The 16,753-nt window shown below is 25.6% G+C and overlaps 2 protein-coding genes across 5 annotated transcripts in view; both read right to left on the reverse strand.

The window, feature by feature from the left end:
* Window positions 1-2,754: 2,754 nt before the first annotated feature.
* LOC116186018 (phospholipase B1, membrane-associated-like) lies at window positions 2,755-9,727 on the reverse strand. The gene is made up of 8 exons (XM_031512042.1): window positions 9,396-9,727; window positions 7,623-7,732; window positions 7,224-7,428; window positions 6,863-7,039; window positions 6,615-6,774; window positions 6,346-6,505; window positions 6,051-6,202; window positions 2,755-3,196 (listed from the first exon to the last, which is right to left on the reverse strand). The coding sequence occupies exons 1-8, from the start codon at window positions 9,495-9,497 to the stop codon at window positions 3,018-3,020; spliced, it is 1,245 nt and encodes a 414-aa protein (XP_031367902.1). The 5' UTR covers window positions 9,498-9,727; the 3' UTR covers window positions 2,755-3,017.
* Window positions 9,728-9,773: 46 nt separating this feature from the next.
* The window catches only part of LOC102681689 (phospholipase B1, membrane-associated-like), a 9,237-nt gene continuing 2,257 nt past the window's right edge, over window positions 9,774-16,753 (reverse strand). For 2 of the 4 annotated variants that reach the window (XM_006618901.2, XM_006618899.2), the window contains 3 exons: window positions 15,954-16,252; window positions 14,788-14,966; window positions 14,226-14,409 (listed from right to left, as the gene is read on the reverse strand). In XM_006618901.2, coding sequence (XP_006618964.1) covers window positions 14,276-14,409; window positions 14,788-14,966; window positions 15,954-16,252 — 612 coding nt within the window. In that variant the 3' untranslated portion in view covers window positions 14,226-14,275. Of the gene's footprint in view, window positions 9,883-14,225; window positions 14,448-14,787; window positions 14,967-15,953; window positions 16,253-16,753 lie in introns of those variants that run through there. The other 2 variants (XM_031512041.1, XM_006618900.2) reach the window with 2 other exon arrangements.

Genomic DNA, 16,753 nt, shown 5'->3' on the forward strand with positions numbered 1-16,753 from the left:
AATAATGCAAAAATTATGTGTAATTGCGATAAAATTAATAAAATTACGCAATTCACTTTTAATTATTTTTTTCTATTAAATGTACAACAGATGAAAAAATATATATAAACAGATATATGTTTCTAAGAATTAAAAATTTTAAATTCCTTTCATTATGGTATTTGAATAATAATTATTCATTATTTCTAATAAATTATTCTCTCTATTTATTATTATTATTCGGATAACAGTTTTTAATAATTTATAATTCGACAAATTTATTAATTTTAATTTTAAGAAATATGATTTATTTATCGATAACCTGTTATTACTATTTCGAAGAAGAACGTTTTCATACGACGTCATCACGTTTTGGAGAAATTTCGTGAAGGCCATATCTTGGTCATCGACCGTGAAAAGCAGAAATCCCCATTAAGAGTTTTGATCCCAAGAAGGAGATATTCATTGTTAAAAAAGCAAACAAAAGAAATCTCATTTTTCATGGAAAATACAAAGACAATGTATACAGAGGCAAAAATGTATTTTTTATGTAAATGAAATATCTATAAGACGAATGGACCAACTGTATTTACATTTTGCAACATAGTGTCCATTATTGATGTGATTATTGATAATGATAAATAATAAAGAACGGATAATAAAGAATTAATGAAGAATAATATCATGTAATATTTTTTAAGATATGTATTTTCAAATTTCTAGACAGACATTCAATATAATAAATTTAACGTTAATATTAATGTTCTTATCTTTTATTAATATTAATTTTTAGTCTATAATTTATTGTAATTTATTATAATTTATTTATAAATGGAATTAAAGTAAGATTCCATACTCAGAAATGACGCAAAAATCAGGAATAATGAAATTTCGTGGAAAGTTTTGATTTTTAAAAAAATTTATTTGTAAATCGATCGAATATACATACATCGTATATATTTAATTAATTTTAATGATTGACTTTTATTAATTTTTTTCTATGATGATTATATTTTTGCATGTGTACAGATCAAGATAGAGAAAATTAGGATTTGATTATTACAAAAAAATCCTTTTTTTTCTTTTATTAAAAAAAAAAAAAAATAGAACGAAGAAATGAGTTGTATATTTTAATTTTTATTTATGCTACTGCTATTGGTTACTAATTACATATTTTTTTTTTACAATTAATTATGCGCTTGTCGCAAAATCGCAAGATAATATGGTTTTCCGTTTTGCTAAATGGAGTTCATGTAATTACGATCGCAAGCACACGATGATTACCGTTTGATTACAAAAAGAAAACGAATAATTATTTGCTTATGTAAATTCGCAAAAAGTGGAAATGACGTATGGAACGACGATGAAAACAATTTTAAAGTCAGTTTCTTTTCTGCATTTTTTTTTTTTTATTACGAATATGACGTTATTCAACTTTTGCATTTTCATTCGATAGAAATGAGTTACAAATAATATCCGATAATTAAACATTTTAAAAAATGTCAAATATTATTAACCAAATATAGAGGAGAGAGAAAAATTGCTCATCGATAATGTAAATAACGAATAAGAAACATGTATTATCCGAATGATAGTTTAAATCAAAACACTGCAAATATCTTAATTCGAAATAAATTGAATGAAAACACATTAATTTGTCAGTAAGAAATAAATTACTATTATTTCTTACTTATATTCGAATAAAATTTAAATTATCACTACGCATATACCCGTTATTAACATAAATAATAAGTAACAAATAAGTATTCAAGTATGATAGTATAAATTAAATTACATTTATACATATATATATATACCTTAATTTAAGATAAATTATTTGATGAATGAAAATATAATCAATCAAAAATAAATAATATTATCTTTTCTATTTATTTTATTATTTATTTCTACATATTTTAATTTTCCAATAATTGGATAGAAATATGGATACAGTCATGAATGAGATACAAATTATGTGAAATGAGATTAACACTTCGAATGATAATCCCCTCTTTATCAATAATATAAGAACTTATTTATATAGAACAGTATGACACTTATCAGTGCGGTGTTTCAATTCATTTTCATCGCTAATGATCATCTTATCTTAAAAAGAACAAAGGTTTTAATAAAAAAAAAAAATAATAATAAAATAAAAATTAATCCTATTTTCCTATTTCACTTAAAAAACATTCATTATTGACATACTCTCCAATTATCGCAGAATGTATAGTACTATAGATATAACACTACCGATCAATTTGTTTGCAATCAATTTATTAAAGTATAATTATATCAAATTTTTTGCTTCGATTTTTTTAATTTTTTTAATTTGTGATTTATGATATAAATATTGATAGGAATTTTAATAGATTTTGTTCGAATAAACAAATTTATCAACGATTTTACTATGTATCACGATTCACTGAATTCCTTTGATCATCTCTGAAGTCAATCTACGTCACATCGATTAATATACTCGGATGACCGCTTTGGAAACACCAGTCTTTGATGGTGGTTTGGAATTAGGATGACCAACATTCATTCATGAATTGAGAAAGAAAATTTAATGGCCAAAAATTTTATATTTTTTTAATGGCTTCATTCTCATAAAACATTCATAAATAATATGTACAAAATTTCAATGAAAATTAAAATTTTTTGCAATTAAAAAGATAAATTTATTTATAAAACAATTTTTCTGAATAATTGTATTTATTCCCTAGTATTATTATTGATAATGAGAACAATAAAATAAAAAAACTAGCAAAATTCTGATATATTTCTTTGTTAAGTTCTTCGATTCGTTTGATGGATTCAAAACCTTTGATCGGTAATGTATGTACAACAGAGATATAGCCATAGTGTACACAACATATCGGCTATTATACATATTGATATAAAGTCTGTCTGCATGAGAAAACACAAAATTTTCCATTGAAAATTTTCAACCTGAAGAGTTGAAATTCTTCCTTGAGAACACGTGTTGGTAATTATCACAGGTGAAAACTTTGCTATCGGTACGTTTTTACGTTACGTTATCTGGCCATGATCCCATCTTGGCGCCCTGTCAATCGGAAACGTCTCGAATTCACATTCGTAAAAATATACGGGGCCTTCTCGTTCGGGCATAATAATCTTTCGAATACCTGTGGCAGTCCTCGTTCCGTTTTATTCCCGACTGGTTCCAGCATGTTGTTCCATAATAAATTCGCCCCTGAAGTTGAATTAAACAGAAATGACATTTTTTTATATCATTAATTTATATTATTAATCAAAGTTTATAATATTGATGAATATGACCGCGCGGATTCTTGTTTTGTATTTTTTTTTATCAAGTTTAAAATTATTGTTTTATTATAAATTCGCCCCTGAACTAGAATAAAAAACGAATGACATTTCTCTGGCATTTGTTATCAAGAAAAATCGAAGTTTATAATTTACGATTGCAGATTTCTATTTTGTATTTTTATCGTTCAACAGGTTTCAGCGTATTGTTTCATAATAATTTTGCCCTTGAAATCGAATAAAAAACGAATATTTCATTGCGCGTTATCAAGAAAAATCGAAGTTTATGATTGACGATTGCGGATTTCCATTAGAAGTAAAGTGCAATTAAATTCCGAGTTAAATTTTCGATAAAATATCGTATTTTAAATGTTATTATTAGGTGAAAAAATATATATATCTCAATATCTTAGAGATTCAAATTATATATATAAAAAAAAAAATATATTTTTATAAATTAAAAAAAAATATGGACACGCATGGTAAAAATTATATATATAAAAATGACATTACAATAGTATTATAATAATTATTTATATTGCAAAATTATTTATTTATTAGAAATTATTAGAAATTTATTAGAAATTATATTTTAATAGCAAATTCAAGTACTTCATGCATGAAAGACGCAAAATCATATTTATCTGATTACGTTTTCTTTGTTATATATGTAGTTACATCTATACATGTATACTTACATGTAGATAATAAAATTTATTTTACATAATTTATAATTTATAATTTCTGATGCAAATACATGATTGCATGTTTTTAATAATTGCAGAATAGGCTAGATCTTATTGAATAGTAATGAACTTTTAAAAATATCCATATTACACTTTATAAAATTGAAATAATTTTTTTGATTCAGAAAGTTTTTTCGAATTTACTATTGCTAATTATTATTTTCTTTTTTATATTATAAATTGATAAGTTTTGATTATTCGTCTTGCTAACTCTTATAATATTGTATATAATTTTTTTTTCATTAATATTGATTGGTTTTTTATTTCATATTATCTTATCTTATAGAATTTAATGGCAATTTTTTTAATTATTGATTTAAATTTAATTGATCGGTAATTAAATCAAATAATATTTAATTCATATAATATTTCATATTCAATATGTAAAAAAAATTAAATTTTTTATAAAATCAACAGATGTATTAAATAATTTCTCTGTTTTTATTATAAATATATAAAAAGTTAATATATATTTTTTTAATAAAAAAATTTTATTTCCATTTCCATTTTTTTCCCTTTGTCAATACGAAACAATTCAGAATGCAATATCAAAAATATATTTTCAAAATTTAGTTTTTTTCAAAAATTTATATTATTTCCAATATTTTTTTTTTTATTTATTATGGAATTTTTTTTTTATTCTAATATCAGAATAAAAAAAAATTTGAACAGAATATTTTAAAAATTTATCATAAGCCATATTAGATTATATTTAAGTTAATTTGTGTATTGCAATTTCCATTAATTATCTACGTTGCAAAAACACGATTATTCGTTCAATGTTATTACGTAGCAGACATCGAACGGACATAAGATATATTGTCTCATTGTCAGACCACCCCATATGCGTGTGCGTGTATGTGTGCGACTTCTGATTAACTTCTCTTACAAAAAGTTTAACTACTTGACTTTGCTATACCCGTCGTTAACTGATTTGTTCTTTCGTTTAGGACGAATGACGTAGAAGAGTCATAATGGCAATATAGACTTTTAAAATATCAATTATTCGGTATTTTTCGAAGAATAAACAAGACAGAATGTTTAAATGTTAAAGTTGTATATAACTTCATAAGATTTTATTATTGATGTATTTCATTCAATAAGTTTATAAATTATTTATTTAATAATTGAAAATTTTTTTTATAAAATATCTAAGTATAATTTTAAGTATAATCTTTTCTTATCAATTGATAGATTTCATTAGTAGAATCTAAAAATACTATTAATTGTAGTTTTTGTACTTTAGAAATTCATGGTATCAAAAGTTATGCCACATGTGATATATATTCGATTTAAAATAGAATGAGATAGCAGCATTGAGACGATAAGAATTGAGTATAGCGATGGTAATGTCGTATGCGATATTATCGATTTAAATTGGAATAAAATAACAGGATTATCGGGTAACAGGAATTCTAATAAAATACATCGATCAAGTCAAATGTATCATTATCGATAGAGATTAGAATGAGATAGTACTATTGAGGTAAAAAAAATCATAATACTATAAATCAAATAGCTATAATCAATTGTATTTTTAATATAAGATTAATTATAATTTTCATTAATGTATAAACTGAAGATTTGATTATAGGACTTATTTTTGAATTGGAATTGAAAAAAATAACTAAATCTAATATAAAATAATATATAATTAATTATTTTTTAGAGCTCTCATCATATATTTGCGTATATATTCAGATTTTAAAAAATATATAATATAATATAATTATTATATTATAATAAACATATTAATTATTTTGAATATTGGATATTCAAATAATTAAAGATTTATCAGTATACTTGTATTTAAATACTCAAATCTAATTAAATGAATACTTGAGTATTCAATACTTTATATAACTTATGTATTCTTGAATAGAAAAAAAGAAAATATATGCAAGCAATACAAGAATATGCAAAAATATATATATATATATTTTATTCCATAGTTCCATAATTAATAAAGTTAATTTATATATTATAATATAATAAACTAAAATCTATAATTTTATTATTTATTATTCAAGTTCTTACCTAATGCATGTCCCTTTTGACTAAAATGAAAACAGTCATACGTTATCAAAGTGGGATCAATTGATTGAGCTCTCCTTGGATCTGCATTTGGTGCATTGAATAATTTACTAAATGGTTGCAATACCACTGTGAAATCCGAAGATTTGTCATATCTGAAATAAAGATAAAATTCTACCAAATAAAATGATATATTATGCACAATTTTGTGTTATATTTTTTTTTACTTTAATATTTATTTCTTGTAATCTATCTTATCAATTTAATTATACTTAATTATTATCATGCAAAAACATACCTTCCTGAATATATTAAAGCTTCGATGGCTTGTTGATAAAGATGCGACATTTTTGAAGCTTCGATGTCTGGTCGACTACCTTTGTGCAGGCAAGCACAGTAAAATGTGTGCAATATGCGACATATGGGACTCCGTGGTATTCTAACGGAAACCGTAACATCTGCATACAAATTGGAACAATTTAATTACTGAGTGTTCAAAACGATATTCATAAGATACACGAATAACATATAAATGTCTTTTTCAAGCATTTCAATTCTAAATATTACCTATAGCCGGTACAACATTGACCAATGTACGAGGTAAAACAAATTTCAAGTAATCCAACGTTCTTCTTAAATGATGAGCATATCGAAGAGGAGAAAAGTGTTCAGGATTGAAGCATTGTGCCGAGCAAATATCATTTGCGCCAAAAAAAATTGTAATTAGCTGTAATTCGTAGATACATTCCAATGATTCATCTTGCATTTCTAATTTTATTGTGAAATACATATCTCACAATAATAGTGATAAGTACCTTCCATTGCTTCATTACATTTATCTTTGGATTGCTTTTGATCCTTTGAACGAGAATTCGAGCTTGTTGAAATGCATCTTCCGTGGCCGCGACTGGGAAGGCGATATTTAGTTTCGCATTCGTTGAAATAAATTCACCTGTACCCGTTGAATATCCGATTAAATTGGGATTGAACACCTGATGTAATAGAATAATAATACTCAATTCTATAGTTGAATTTAATAATAATAATAATAAATAGAATTACAAATAGAATTCATAAGATGAAGAAATTTATATAATATAAAATTCTGAAATAATTTTTTCTAAGATTAATAATTAAATTGGAGAAAGAAAAAAAAAAGAAAAAAGAAAAATATACCTTTAATAAATTAGGAAGAGTTAAAAACTGTCTCCAGTCTCCTTGACCACCTATACACCAGCTAACACCACGTGCTTCTATAAATGTTCCTATTGCGTAGTCCTCGAGAGCTCCACTTCCTGCGATCAATGAATCGCCTAGACTACCGATCACGTCTATGTCGCCAGGTCTTAAACGATGCACATTGTCAGGCGTTGTTGGTGATCTGAAAGAACAGGAATTACGGATTTTACATTTTTGCAAAAGAATTTTAAAAATATATTATATTTTTATTACTTGAAAATGGAGATGATTGAATTATTTTGTATCGATTTGAAAAATTTAAACTTCTTTTTTATATATAATCTTTTGTATTTTAAAATTCGTAAATTAAATTAAAATTATACTTTAAAATTATACCTTCCAAATTTTACATTACACGGAAATGGAACGTATTCAGGGATATGAGGTTGATTTCTTGTGCCACTATATAATACAGGATACGTAATTCCTTTTTTGTCAACATCAATCTAAAAAAAAATTATCATTTTTATAATAATTTGTTTTTAATACGTTCGTAATATAAATTTAAATAATATTTGAATATATTATAATTATTTTACAGAGAGTTCTTTTATTTGAATTTTATTTTATTTAATATTAAAAATTTGATAAAATATTACTTATTAGTTATTTGTTAATATTAAACAAAAATTTAAATACTGTACAATTAACTTTTGTTTAATCAGCAATTTTCTTAGAGAGGCTTCTTTCTTTTCTTTTTTTAACAAAAAAGATATATATATATTAGTTCTCTAGCTTTCATTTTTTGTTAGCACAAGTAATATATGTACATTGTACATATATTAAGTAGTCAATATACGATTTCACACCACTTGTTTCATTTAAAATATTAGCTTTTCATTTTTCAAAATTAATCTTTTCGCCTTAATTTTAATCTTCAACAAAATCTACAAGTATCAATCTCATGATTTAAAAATTGGTGATCAAAAACGTTCCTTACGATCACAAAAGCCGTATTTCCGTATTTGGTACAAGCACAATGTTGAATTTTATTCCTCATCGTCATTCTCTTTCGATATCCGCTGTACAAACACAATGCTATTTAATTTCATTAAAATTTTATTCTTCGTCGTCATTCTCTTTTTATATCACGTCTTGTATACTGTTCAACTTTGTTAAAACTTTTACTCTTCACTGTTCGATGTCCACACAGTATCATATTCAAGCACGATACCGTTTCATTCTTCATCGTCTTCATCTTCTTCCGGTATCCGCGGTACCACGTCCGGTACAATCACGATACCAGGTTCAGAGGTTCGCCAGAATACGAATCCTTGGCCGTCGTCCTTTATCGTTAACCAGCAGGCGCCGATTTAACACACGATGCACGTCGCCACGTTTGCTTTCTTTCATTTGCATTCAGTCGTCTCGCGTGGCTTAAATACCACCGCAAATAACTTAACCATGCCCGTGCACTGAAGTGGGCCGACTGAACGGGATCGACTAGTCTCGCGGATCTCAACGAAAAGAAAAGTGCAGGCCTTTCTCCGATTCCTCTCGGCATGCAAACCACTTTTTTCACTTCATTATCCGTCCAGTTTTCCGGTTTCACGTAAAATGCAAATGGTAATTTCGCGTTAACGTAATGCTGTGTAGCACGATCGAAAGAGAAATGGAAATAAAGTAGTGTAAACGAATGTCTTGATTAGCAAGCATGACAGATATATTTTCTGGAATAATTTAACATGATGCAATATATTTTCCTCGATTAAAATTCGTTTTTATTATTAACGAGATTACTTGATAATTTTCGATTAGAATTCTTAAGCAATATTAAAAATATTGATATTTTTTAAAATCATTTTGATAATATTTATCGAAAATACAAGGAAAATTTAATTCGTATATTGTTTATATTTAAATTTAAATCTTTTGAGACACATCCTTTGTGATCCTCACAACATCTTATCTCTCAATGAGAACTGTAGTTTATTATTATCAAATTTATTATTATTAATTATTTATTATTATAAATCATTTGTTAATATACGTATGTTTATTAGTAAGTATTTATTAGTAATAAAATTAGTAAAATAGACATATATACTATATCCTGAAAGATTAACGAAACGAGAATAATTAAATAAGGCTCTTACCCAAAAGACTCACCCTTCCTGATTGAAATATGCTTCGTACCAAATCCTTGAATGAACTTGTGACCGCAGGCAACAAGATCAAGATTAATGACAGTCGTATTGTTTCGATTCTCATCGTTAGGACGAGTTGAATGAAAATTTTCTTAAAAATATCGTTGAACTTCTCCTGAAGCTTTCTTCCAAGATTTATCGTGGCTCAAGATTTATTTCAACAAGCGAAACTTTCTCTTCTTTCCTCGTTTTATCGATACGATTTTTTTCGTATTGCCGAAAACCTTGAACTTTCCTCAACCATGTCCTGGCATGACCGTCAAAAAAGGATTGTAAATTTTATTACATATTTGCTATAATATTACATATTATTTCTTTATTTTATTACATATTTGCACGCCACGCGTTCGTTCAATATAATTGATATTTTTATCTCTCAACGATCTCTTGAGTAATGTTTGTGCAGTAGATTGTAAATGAATGTAATAAGGTGAGCACTTGTTCTTTGTCTAGAAAAATTATTAAAATTTTTTTTTTTAACAAAAATATAGAAATCAGAAATTATGATTTTTCTTTGTGTTTATTTATCTTTATCTTACTTAATTATATTATTAGTAGTATCTGTTTCTATTTAATTGTACTATTGATCGATGAATAATATTTTGTCATAGATTTTTTTTCTTTAAGTTCTTTTTTTTTTTTGATTTGTTATTAAAATTCTTGAAGTAATGTATATTATACGTGTTTTATATTATTTTTCATTAATTTATGCTTGTCGTTAATTTTTTTATCACTACTAGAAATCGTTATCGTAATAACCGGAATTTTGTATCAATCTTGCATAAATTAGAAATATAATTGATATTATATAAGTCCTAAATAAAACATTTTAATTTACGTATAATATATATATATATATTCAGCTTAAGTAATTCATACGAAACATTATCGATGAAGAGGAATTGCAAAATTTATTTTATAGCATAACGGAACTTTTCATTTGTAGATTATACATTAAAAAAAGAAATTGTAGAATCTAAAAGAAATAATTTTTTTTTACTACTAATTAAATAATATTAATAATTAAATAATTATTTTTTTAATGGAATAAAATCAAAATTTATTTTATATCTTTCTTCAATATTTCAATTTATGTAGCTTCAAATTTTATAAATCAATTTTATAAATCATAAAGAAAAAAAGATTGACAAAATTTGCATATTTATAATATAGATATGAAGAGAGAAATTAAATAAAAATGCAAATATTGTTTATATTGTTCCAGATTTTTATTTTATTTTATTTTTAATTTTAAATTTTGACATTTCACACGATTTATTTGAGAATTATTAAAATATCCGACCCGAATTCTTTTTTCTACTTTCCATGGTATAAATTTTTTCTTTTGATGGTAATTCCGTGCGATACAAAAGTTCACGCCAATTGCAAAACATACACGAGAAAAGTTTCTAAATAATAACATCGATTTATAAAAATAGCTTTTTAAAGCTGGGAGAAGAGATTAATTTGAATAATTATAAATTGTATACGTTAAATTTAAATACCATTTGAATTCAGAAATTATCATTTAAATTTAATAATCGAGTCTCGACTGCCGCTACGTATTACGACAACCATAAAAGTATTCATACACTCGATTAACATTTTCAATAGTACATTAGAAAACAGCGTATCGCGAAATTACCAGAACGAACCCCAGAAGAAAAAGATGTGTTGTAATTTTGTCGCTTTCACATGCTCCACGCATGGTTCCATTGTTTGTAAATAAAAAAAATTGCCTTTACAACTTTTTTTTTTTCACCCCGTTCCAAGTTCTCGATATAAGTGTACAATTAATTATCGCCCAATCCTTGTCGCAAACTTGAGATCGAATTATGCAAATCACATTTCGCTTCGTATATAATCTCTCTCGAATGTTTGCACAACATTCGACACTTTTTCCTATCGGATTTTCTAATCCTTATTCGAAATGGCGAGTACTTCAACTACATTTTCGGAAGATGAGATGTAGCCGGAAGTCGAAGATCGGGCTTGAATAATAATTTCGAATGCATGCCACGTATAAACTTTCCATTATTCTTGTACGAAATGGCAGTTCGCGAAATTCGATGAATCGATAGCCCGGGAACAATGGAGATAGAACACTGTTCGAACGGTATTATCTCAGATTGAAACGGAAACGCGCGTTAACTTTCGCCGGCCATTACAACTTTAACAATGTGTGCTTCATTTGTCGTCATGCCTGTCGTTCGAATAACTTTTTCGCCCCCCTCCTTTTTTTTGTCACGTGTGCGATCAAATTTTTAAAAAAGAGAAAATTTGGAATTGGAAATTGTATATACGTTGATTTCGGTTTTATCCAACTTTTGTTAAATATATAATAAATGTAAATAAATTTTAATACGAAATCTAGATAAAATTAATAAGAATGATAGAAAGTAATAAGAATAAAATAGAAAGTAAGATTCACTCATAGGAAATTTTGTTGAATTTCACCTTTTTTTTAGGTGGAATCGTTGAGAAAATTTTTGAGAAAGATTTTTTCTTTTTTTTTGTATATCTTTGGAATATCATATGAAAAAAATATTTGTCTCACTTGAGAGAGTTTTTGTTGAGAAATAAAATATTGTAAATAGTGTACAGATTGATAGAAAATTGTTGCAAAAGATTATTTTATTAAAAAAGAAAGAAAAAAAAATAATTTATAAAATATCTTCAAATCGAAGTACTTAAGTCATCCTTATGGCGGAAAGTTTTGAGACGATCTTTTAAACATAAATTTTCGTGTCATATATACTGTTTGAGTATGTAAATTTTATTTTTCAAAAATTTTAAAAATATTTGCAACTGCATATATTGTATGAATGAATTATGCAAACAGTGAATTATTTATTCGAAGGAAGATTTGATTTTAATATATTTTTACTTACAAATTAGCAAGAAATGCAACTAACAAATAGCCTTTGGAAATTTCTCGGCACATCAACGCGTTGCTTTGTCATCAAAAATCACTTATCATCCAAAATCACTTATCACATCATCAAAATCAACGATACTTCATTTTCATTTATATCCTAATTTCGAACACACAATTTTGCACCATACATTATTTTTATTCAAATTTTCGATGAAGAAATAGATCATTTTTTTTATTTAGCAATTTTTATCAAGTACTTCTTCGCTGCTTTTTATTTTCTTCGTGGAAAATAATGCAGCAATAACGAATCATATGTATATATGTATAAAAAGAGAAATTAGCACTAGAAATTAACCTTAGTGACACTGACAGAAGATGGAACAGAACATGAATGAAGACAGTCGAAGAAACGTACACATATCTATCGATAACCCCTCTACTTACTTTTCTACTAAACGAAACACTTGAGTTCTTTCGTATTCTTTTACGGTAGTAATCGTACGTGAGTAAGAGTGGTGAGGCCAAAGTCTTGCCACCATTCACATTGCCAATTTAGAATGGTGATATTAATATCGTGGAACGATGTCAATAAGATGTTATCTATGAAGAAAATGTTTTTTATTTCTCAGATCTGAATCGATGTATCACGAGACTTTCTATTTTATAATATTCTTAATTTATCGTTAATTAAAGAAGACATTACTGATGATGTGAGAATCATATTCAGTTCACATTAGGGAACTAGATTCGAGTCGAATAGGTGATAAATAATTGATGTATTCTAATTTTTTTAGAATGAAAATTTTTGGTTTCACCTCTGTGTCCGTGATTTTATATTCATTTAAAAATTTTGTGAGAGATTCATTAAAATAAGTAATAATTGGTTTATAAAATTTTTTGTGAAAAGATTTTAATTATTTTATCTTTATTTATTAAGATAAGTACTATTTTTTATTAATTTTTATCAATTCAGGAAGAAGTAATAAACTACCATTAGCAATAGCAATATAAAAAAATAATAATCGATTCTTTAATAAATTTCAATGTAAAAAAAAAATATTTTAAAATTATTCGGAAATTATTAAATATATTAAAAATTGTCACTAGTTGCTTATTGAATGCAAAAAAAAAAAAAAAGAAAGAAAGTAAAAAAAAAGAAAAAGAAAAAAGGAATTAAGAAACACTTTTAAATTATTCAGAAATTTGCAAAACATTTCTCACGAAATGTTTTTCATTCTATCTATTTTGTATTCTTGAATAAATTTCAATTTTAAAAAAAACATGTATCACACTTCGCCTATCGTAATATGTATTATGAAATAAACAAATTATTGCAATTGATTATATTTGATTTAAGAATAAAAATTTACCACTATCTTACTTTCACGTATTAATGTTTAAGATATGGATTTTAAATTGCACGATTAAACATTTATATGTATAAAATGGACGTTTTCTATTTTTTATGCCAATATCACAACGTTTGTGATAATTAACTATGGTTTAAGAAATTGTTGTGAAGAAATCTATCTATCTATAGTTGCATAATTAAAAAAAAATCCATGCTAAGTAAAAAAGAAAGTAGATTAAAAATCAGATTTCTATTTTTATTGAATATTTAACACAAAATGAATTAAGATATGTGGTAAGCTAGATTAGGATAAGGATTGTAGTGAAAAAAATAAAAATACAAAAAGAAAGTTTAATTTTATTATATAAATTAAAATAAATATTTGATATTGCAACAAAAATGTGAGATCAATAATTATAATTAAAAATAATTAAAATAAATTAAAGAATTTAATTTTATTTATAATCGAATAAATTCCAATAATAATTAAAAATAATTATTACATTAGATTGTTAACTAGAATGGCACTTTTCATCACACTAGATTTTAATATTTATAATTGCAATTAAACAGCAAATTGATGGATATTGTAGAAAGAAAAATTTCTTTATTTTTATTTCGAATTTTCGTGCGTCATCAGGAATGGTCTTTCAGGAGTAGGACACAAGAATCTTTCAAATATCGGTGTCCAAGAGGTAGATTTGTTACCAACAGGTTCTAATAAACTGTTCCATAAATTATTCGCAACTTGAAACACAACAACAATTTCTTTTTTTGTTCGAATGCTAATAGAAAAGTTAGAATTGAATTATACGTATATAGTGTCAAATTTTTTAATCTGTAAATCAGAATTTCTCGTGAACTGTGTAAATAAATAATTTATGTAATTTTGTGTAATTTGTATAAATTAATTTTTTTATGGACATAAATAAATAAAGCTTACATGAAGATTATATACGTACATGTTTTTCTTTTTATTATTAGATAATATTCCTTTTGTTTAATATTCTTTATATTACTCCTATTATTTACATAAATTGCTAAACATTTTTTTTATTCACGAGCAATTCTCACTTATATAAATTAAAACTAGACACGTTATACGATTAAATCTGGGATACTCACTTCGTGCATTGCTTTTCTGGTTTAAGTGAAAGCAATCAGTGGATAAATATGATAAATCATAATATCCATCCTCAGTCAATGGAAGCATTGAATTTTTGAGAAATGGTAAAGCGACTACCGTGAAATCATTTCTATGAAATTCTGGATAATCGGCGATTTCTTGCTCTAATTCTTGCCATCTGAAACATATGATACAATGAATATTTGTATATTTTCATTTTAAAAGTAATATAAAAAATTATTAAAAAAAAAAGTGAATAAGAAGAAAAGATGCAAATTAATTAAATTCTCATTAGAATTGTCAAAGATGTCTGGGATATGTCATATGTTCCTGAAGCCATTATTAGCATCTCTCATTCAATAATTCAATTTCCAAATTGAAAAATAAATTATATATTTTTCTCTGCTATATCAAATTTTATTTATATATCAAGAAGTTAATGAAAATAAATAGCCTAAATGTTGAGAGAGATTGCATGTCGTCGATGCATTTTCAACGATTCTGTTTTAATTTAATGATGTCTCGTTGAAATAATTTTAATCTGACACGATTACTGCTGATAAAAACTGCTTAAAATCGATGATATTTCGTTGCTTTTATTTCACTTCATATGAATTTTATCCATTGGTTCGCCTCGTTTTTTATTAAAATTAATTAATGATTCACTTTCTTTGAAAATTAATTCAAGAACACAGAATTTCGGTCACGTTCATCCCTTTCATGTTTATCAAACATTATTTATGAAATCGAGACAAAAGAGTTTCAAGGCTTTTTTTCCAATAAAGGAGAACAAATTGTCCCCTAGTTATCCTTCGAAAAACCTGATTTAAAAAATATGATTGAAAAATTGCTATATTAGTTTTTTCATAAAGCTTCTCCAAGGCCCCGAATAATTTTCTAGAACGTATCGACCCGTTGTTACGATGCAATAGTTTTTTTTTTGCAATTGTTTTTTTTTTACAATTGAGAGAGAGAAAGAGAGAGAGAAAGAGAGAGAAACATTGGTTCTTGGAAATATTTTTAACACTAACATTAAGAATAAACAGATATTTAAATATTTACCAATAGGATTGATCAATAAGTTAGTGCAATTTTATTCGATTCGTTCGTATAATAATGCCAAGAGCTTCAATAATTTCGAAAATATTCATAATTTAAATCATACCTTGTTATTATTTTATAATATTCCTGCCTCCGATCTTGAAATTGCAAAGCAAACAGGCACGAGCATTCGATCATCGTCGTTACGTAGCATTTCAACGAGTTCCTTCCCTTGCGTGAAGCGACGAGTTCTTTTAAATGAGGCGGCAATTGAATGGCAATAAACGTCCTTGGCAAATTGTCTCTTAATATTCGAAGAGTTTCGACTAATTGGATTCTATGATTTTCCACAATGGACCATGGAGAGGGAACTGCACATATTTCGGAACAAAAATCATTATGCCCGATAAATATCGAAATCAACTGCAAAACAGAACGAAACGAATTGCGTAAATAATTACCAGAATTAATTTATATTCAATAATATTTGAAAAATAGTTCTTTTTTCATTCGTGCTTATGATTTGATTAATATTTTCAGATGAATAAAATGTTGTCGAATAAACTTTAATTTGCATTTAATTAGTAAGTGGGAAATGTATGAAAAAGAATAATAAAAAAGACATCTGTGAAATATGATAGAATTGAAAAGAGGATGATTTATGATTTAAAAATGAATCGAAAATATAAAATAAAATTTTTTGTATTACTTTTGGAAAAAATAAAATTTAAAAATTTTATATCGATATACTTGGATACAATTTCCTTTGTTTATATTTGTAGCCATTATTAGTGCATTTATAATCTTAAGATCGTTAATGTATATATAATATACATATAATATACATATACATTATAGTTTGTTTATAATATTATAAACAAACTATATATATATATATATATATTTTTTTTTTTTTATATATAT

The sequence above is a fragment of the Apis dorsata genome, unplaced genomic scaffold (genome assembly GCF_000469605.1).
Source record: "Apis dorsata unplaced genomic scaffold, Apis dorsata 1.3 scaffold_382, whole genome shotgun sequence".
NCBI classification, from domain to species: Eukaryota; Metazoa; Arthropoda; class Insecta; order Hymenoptera; family Apidae; genus Apis; species Apis dorsata.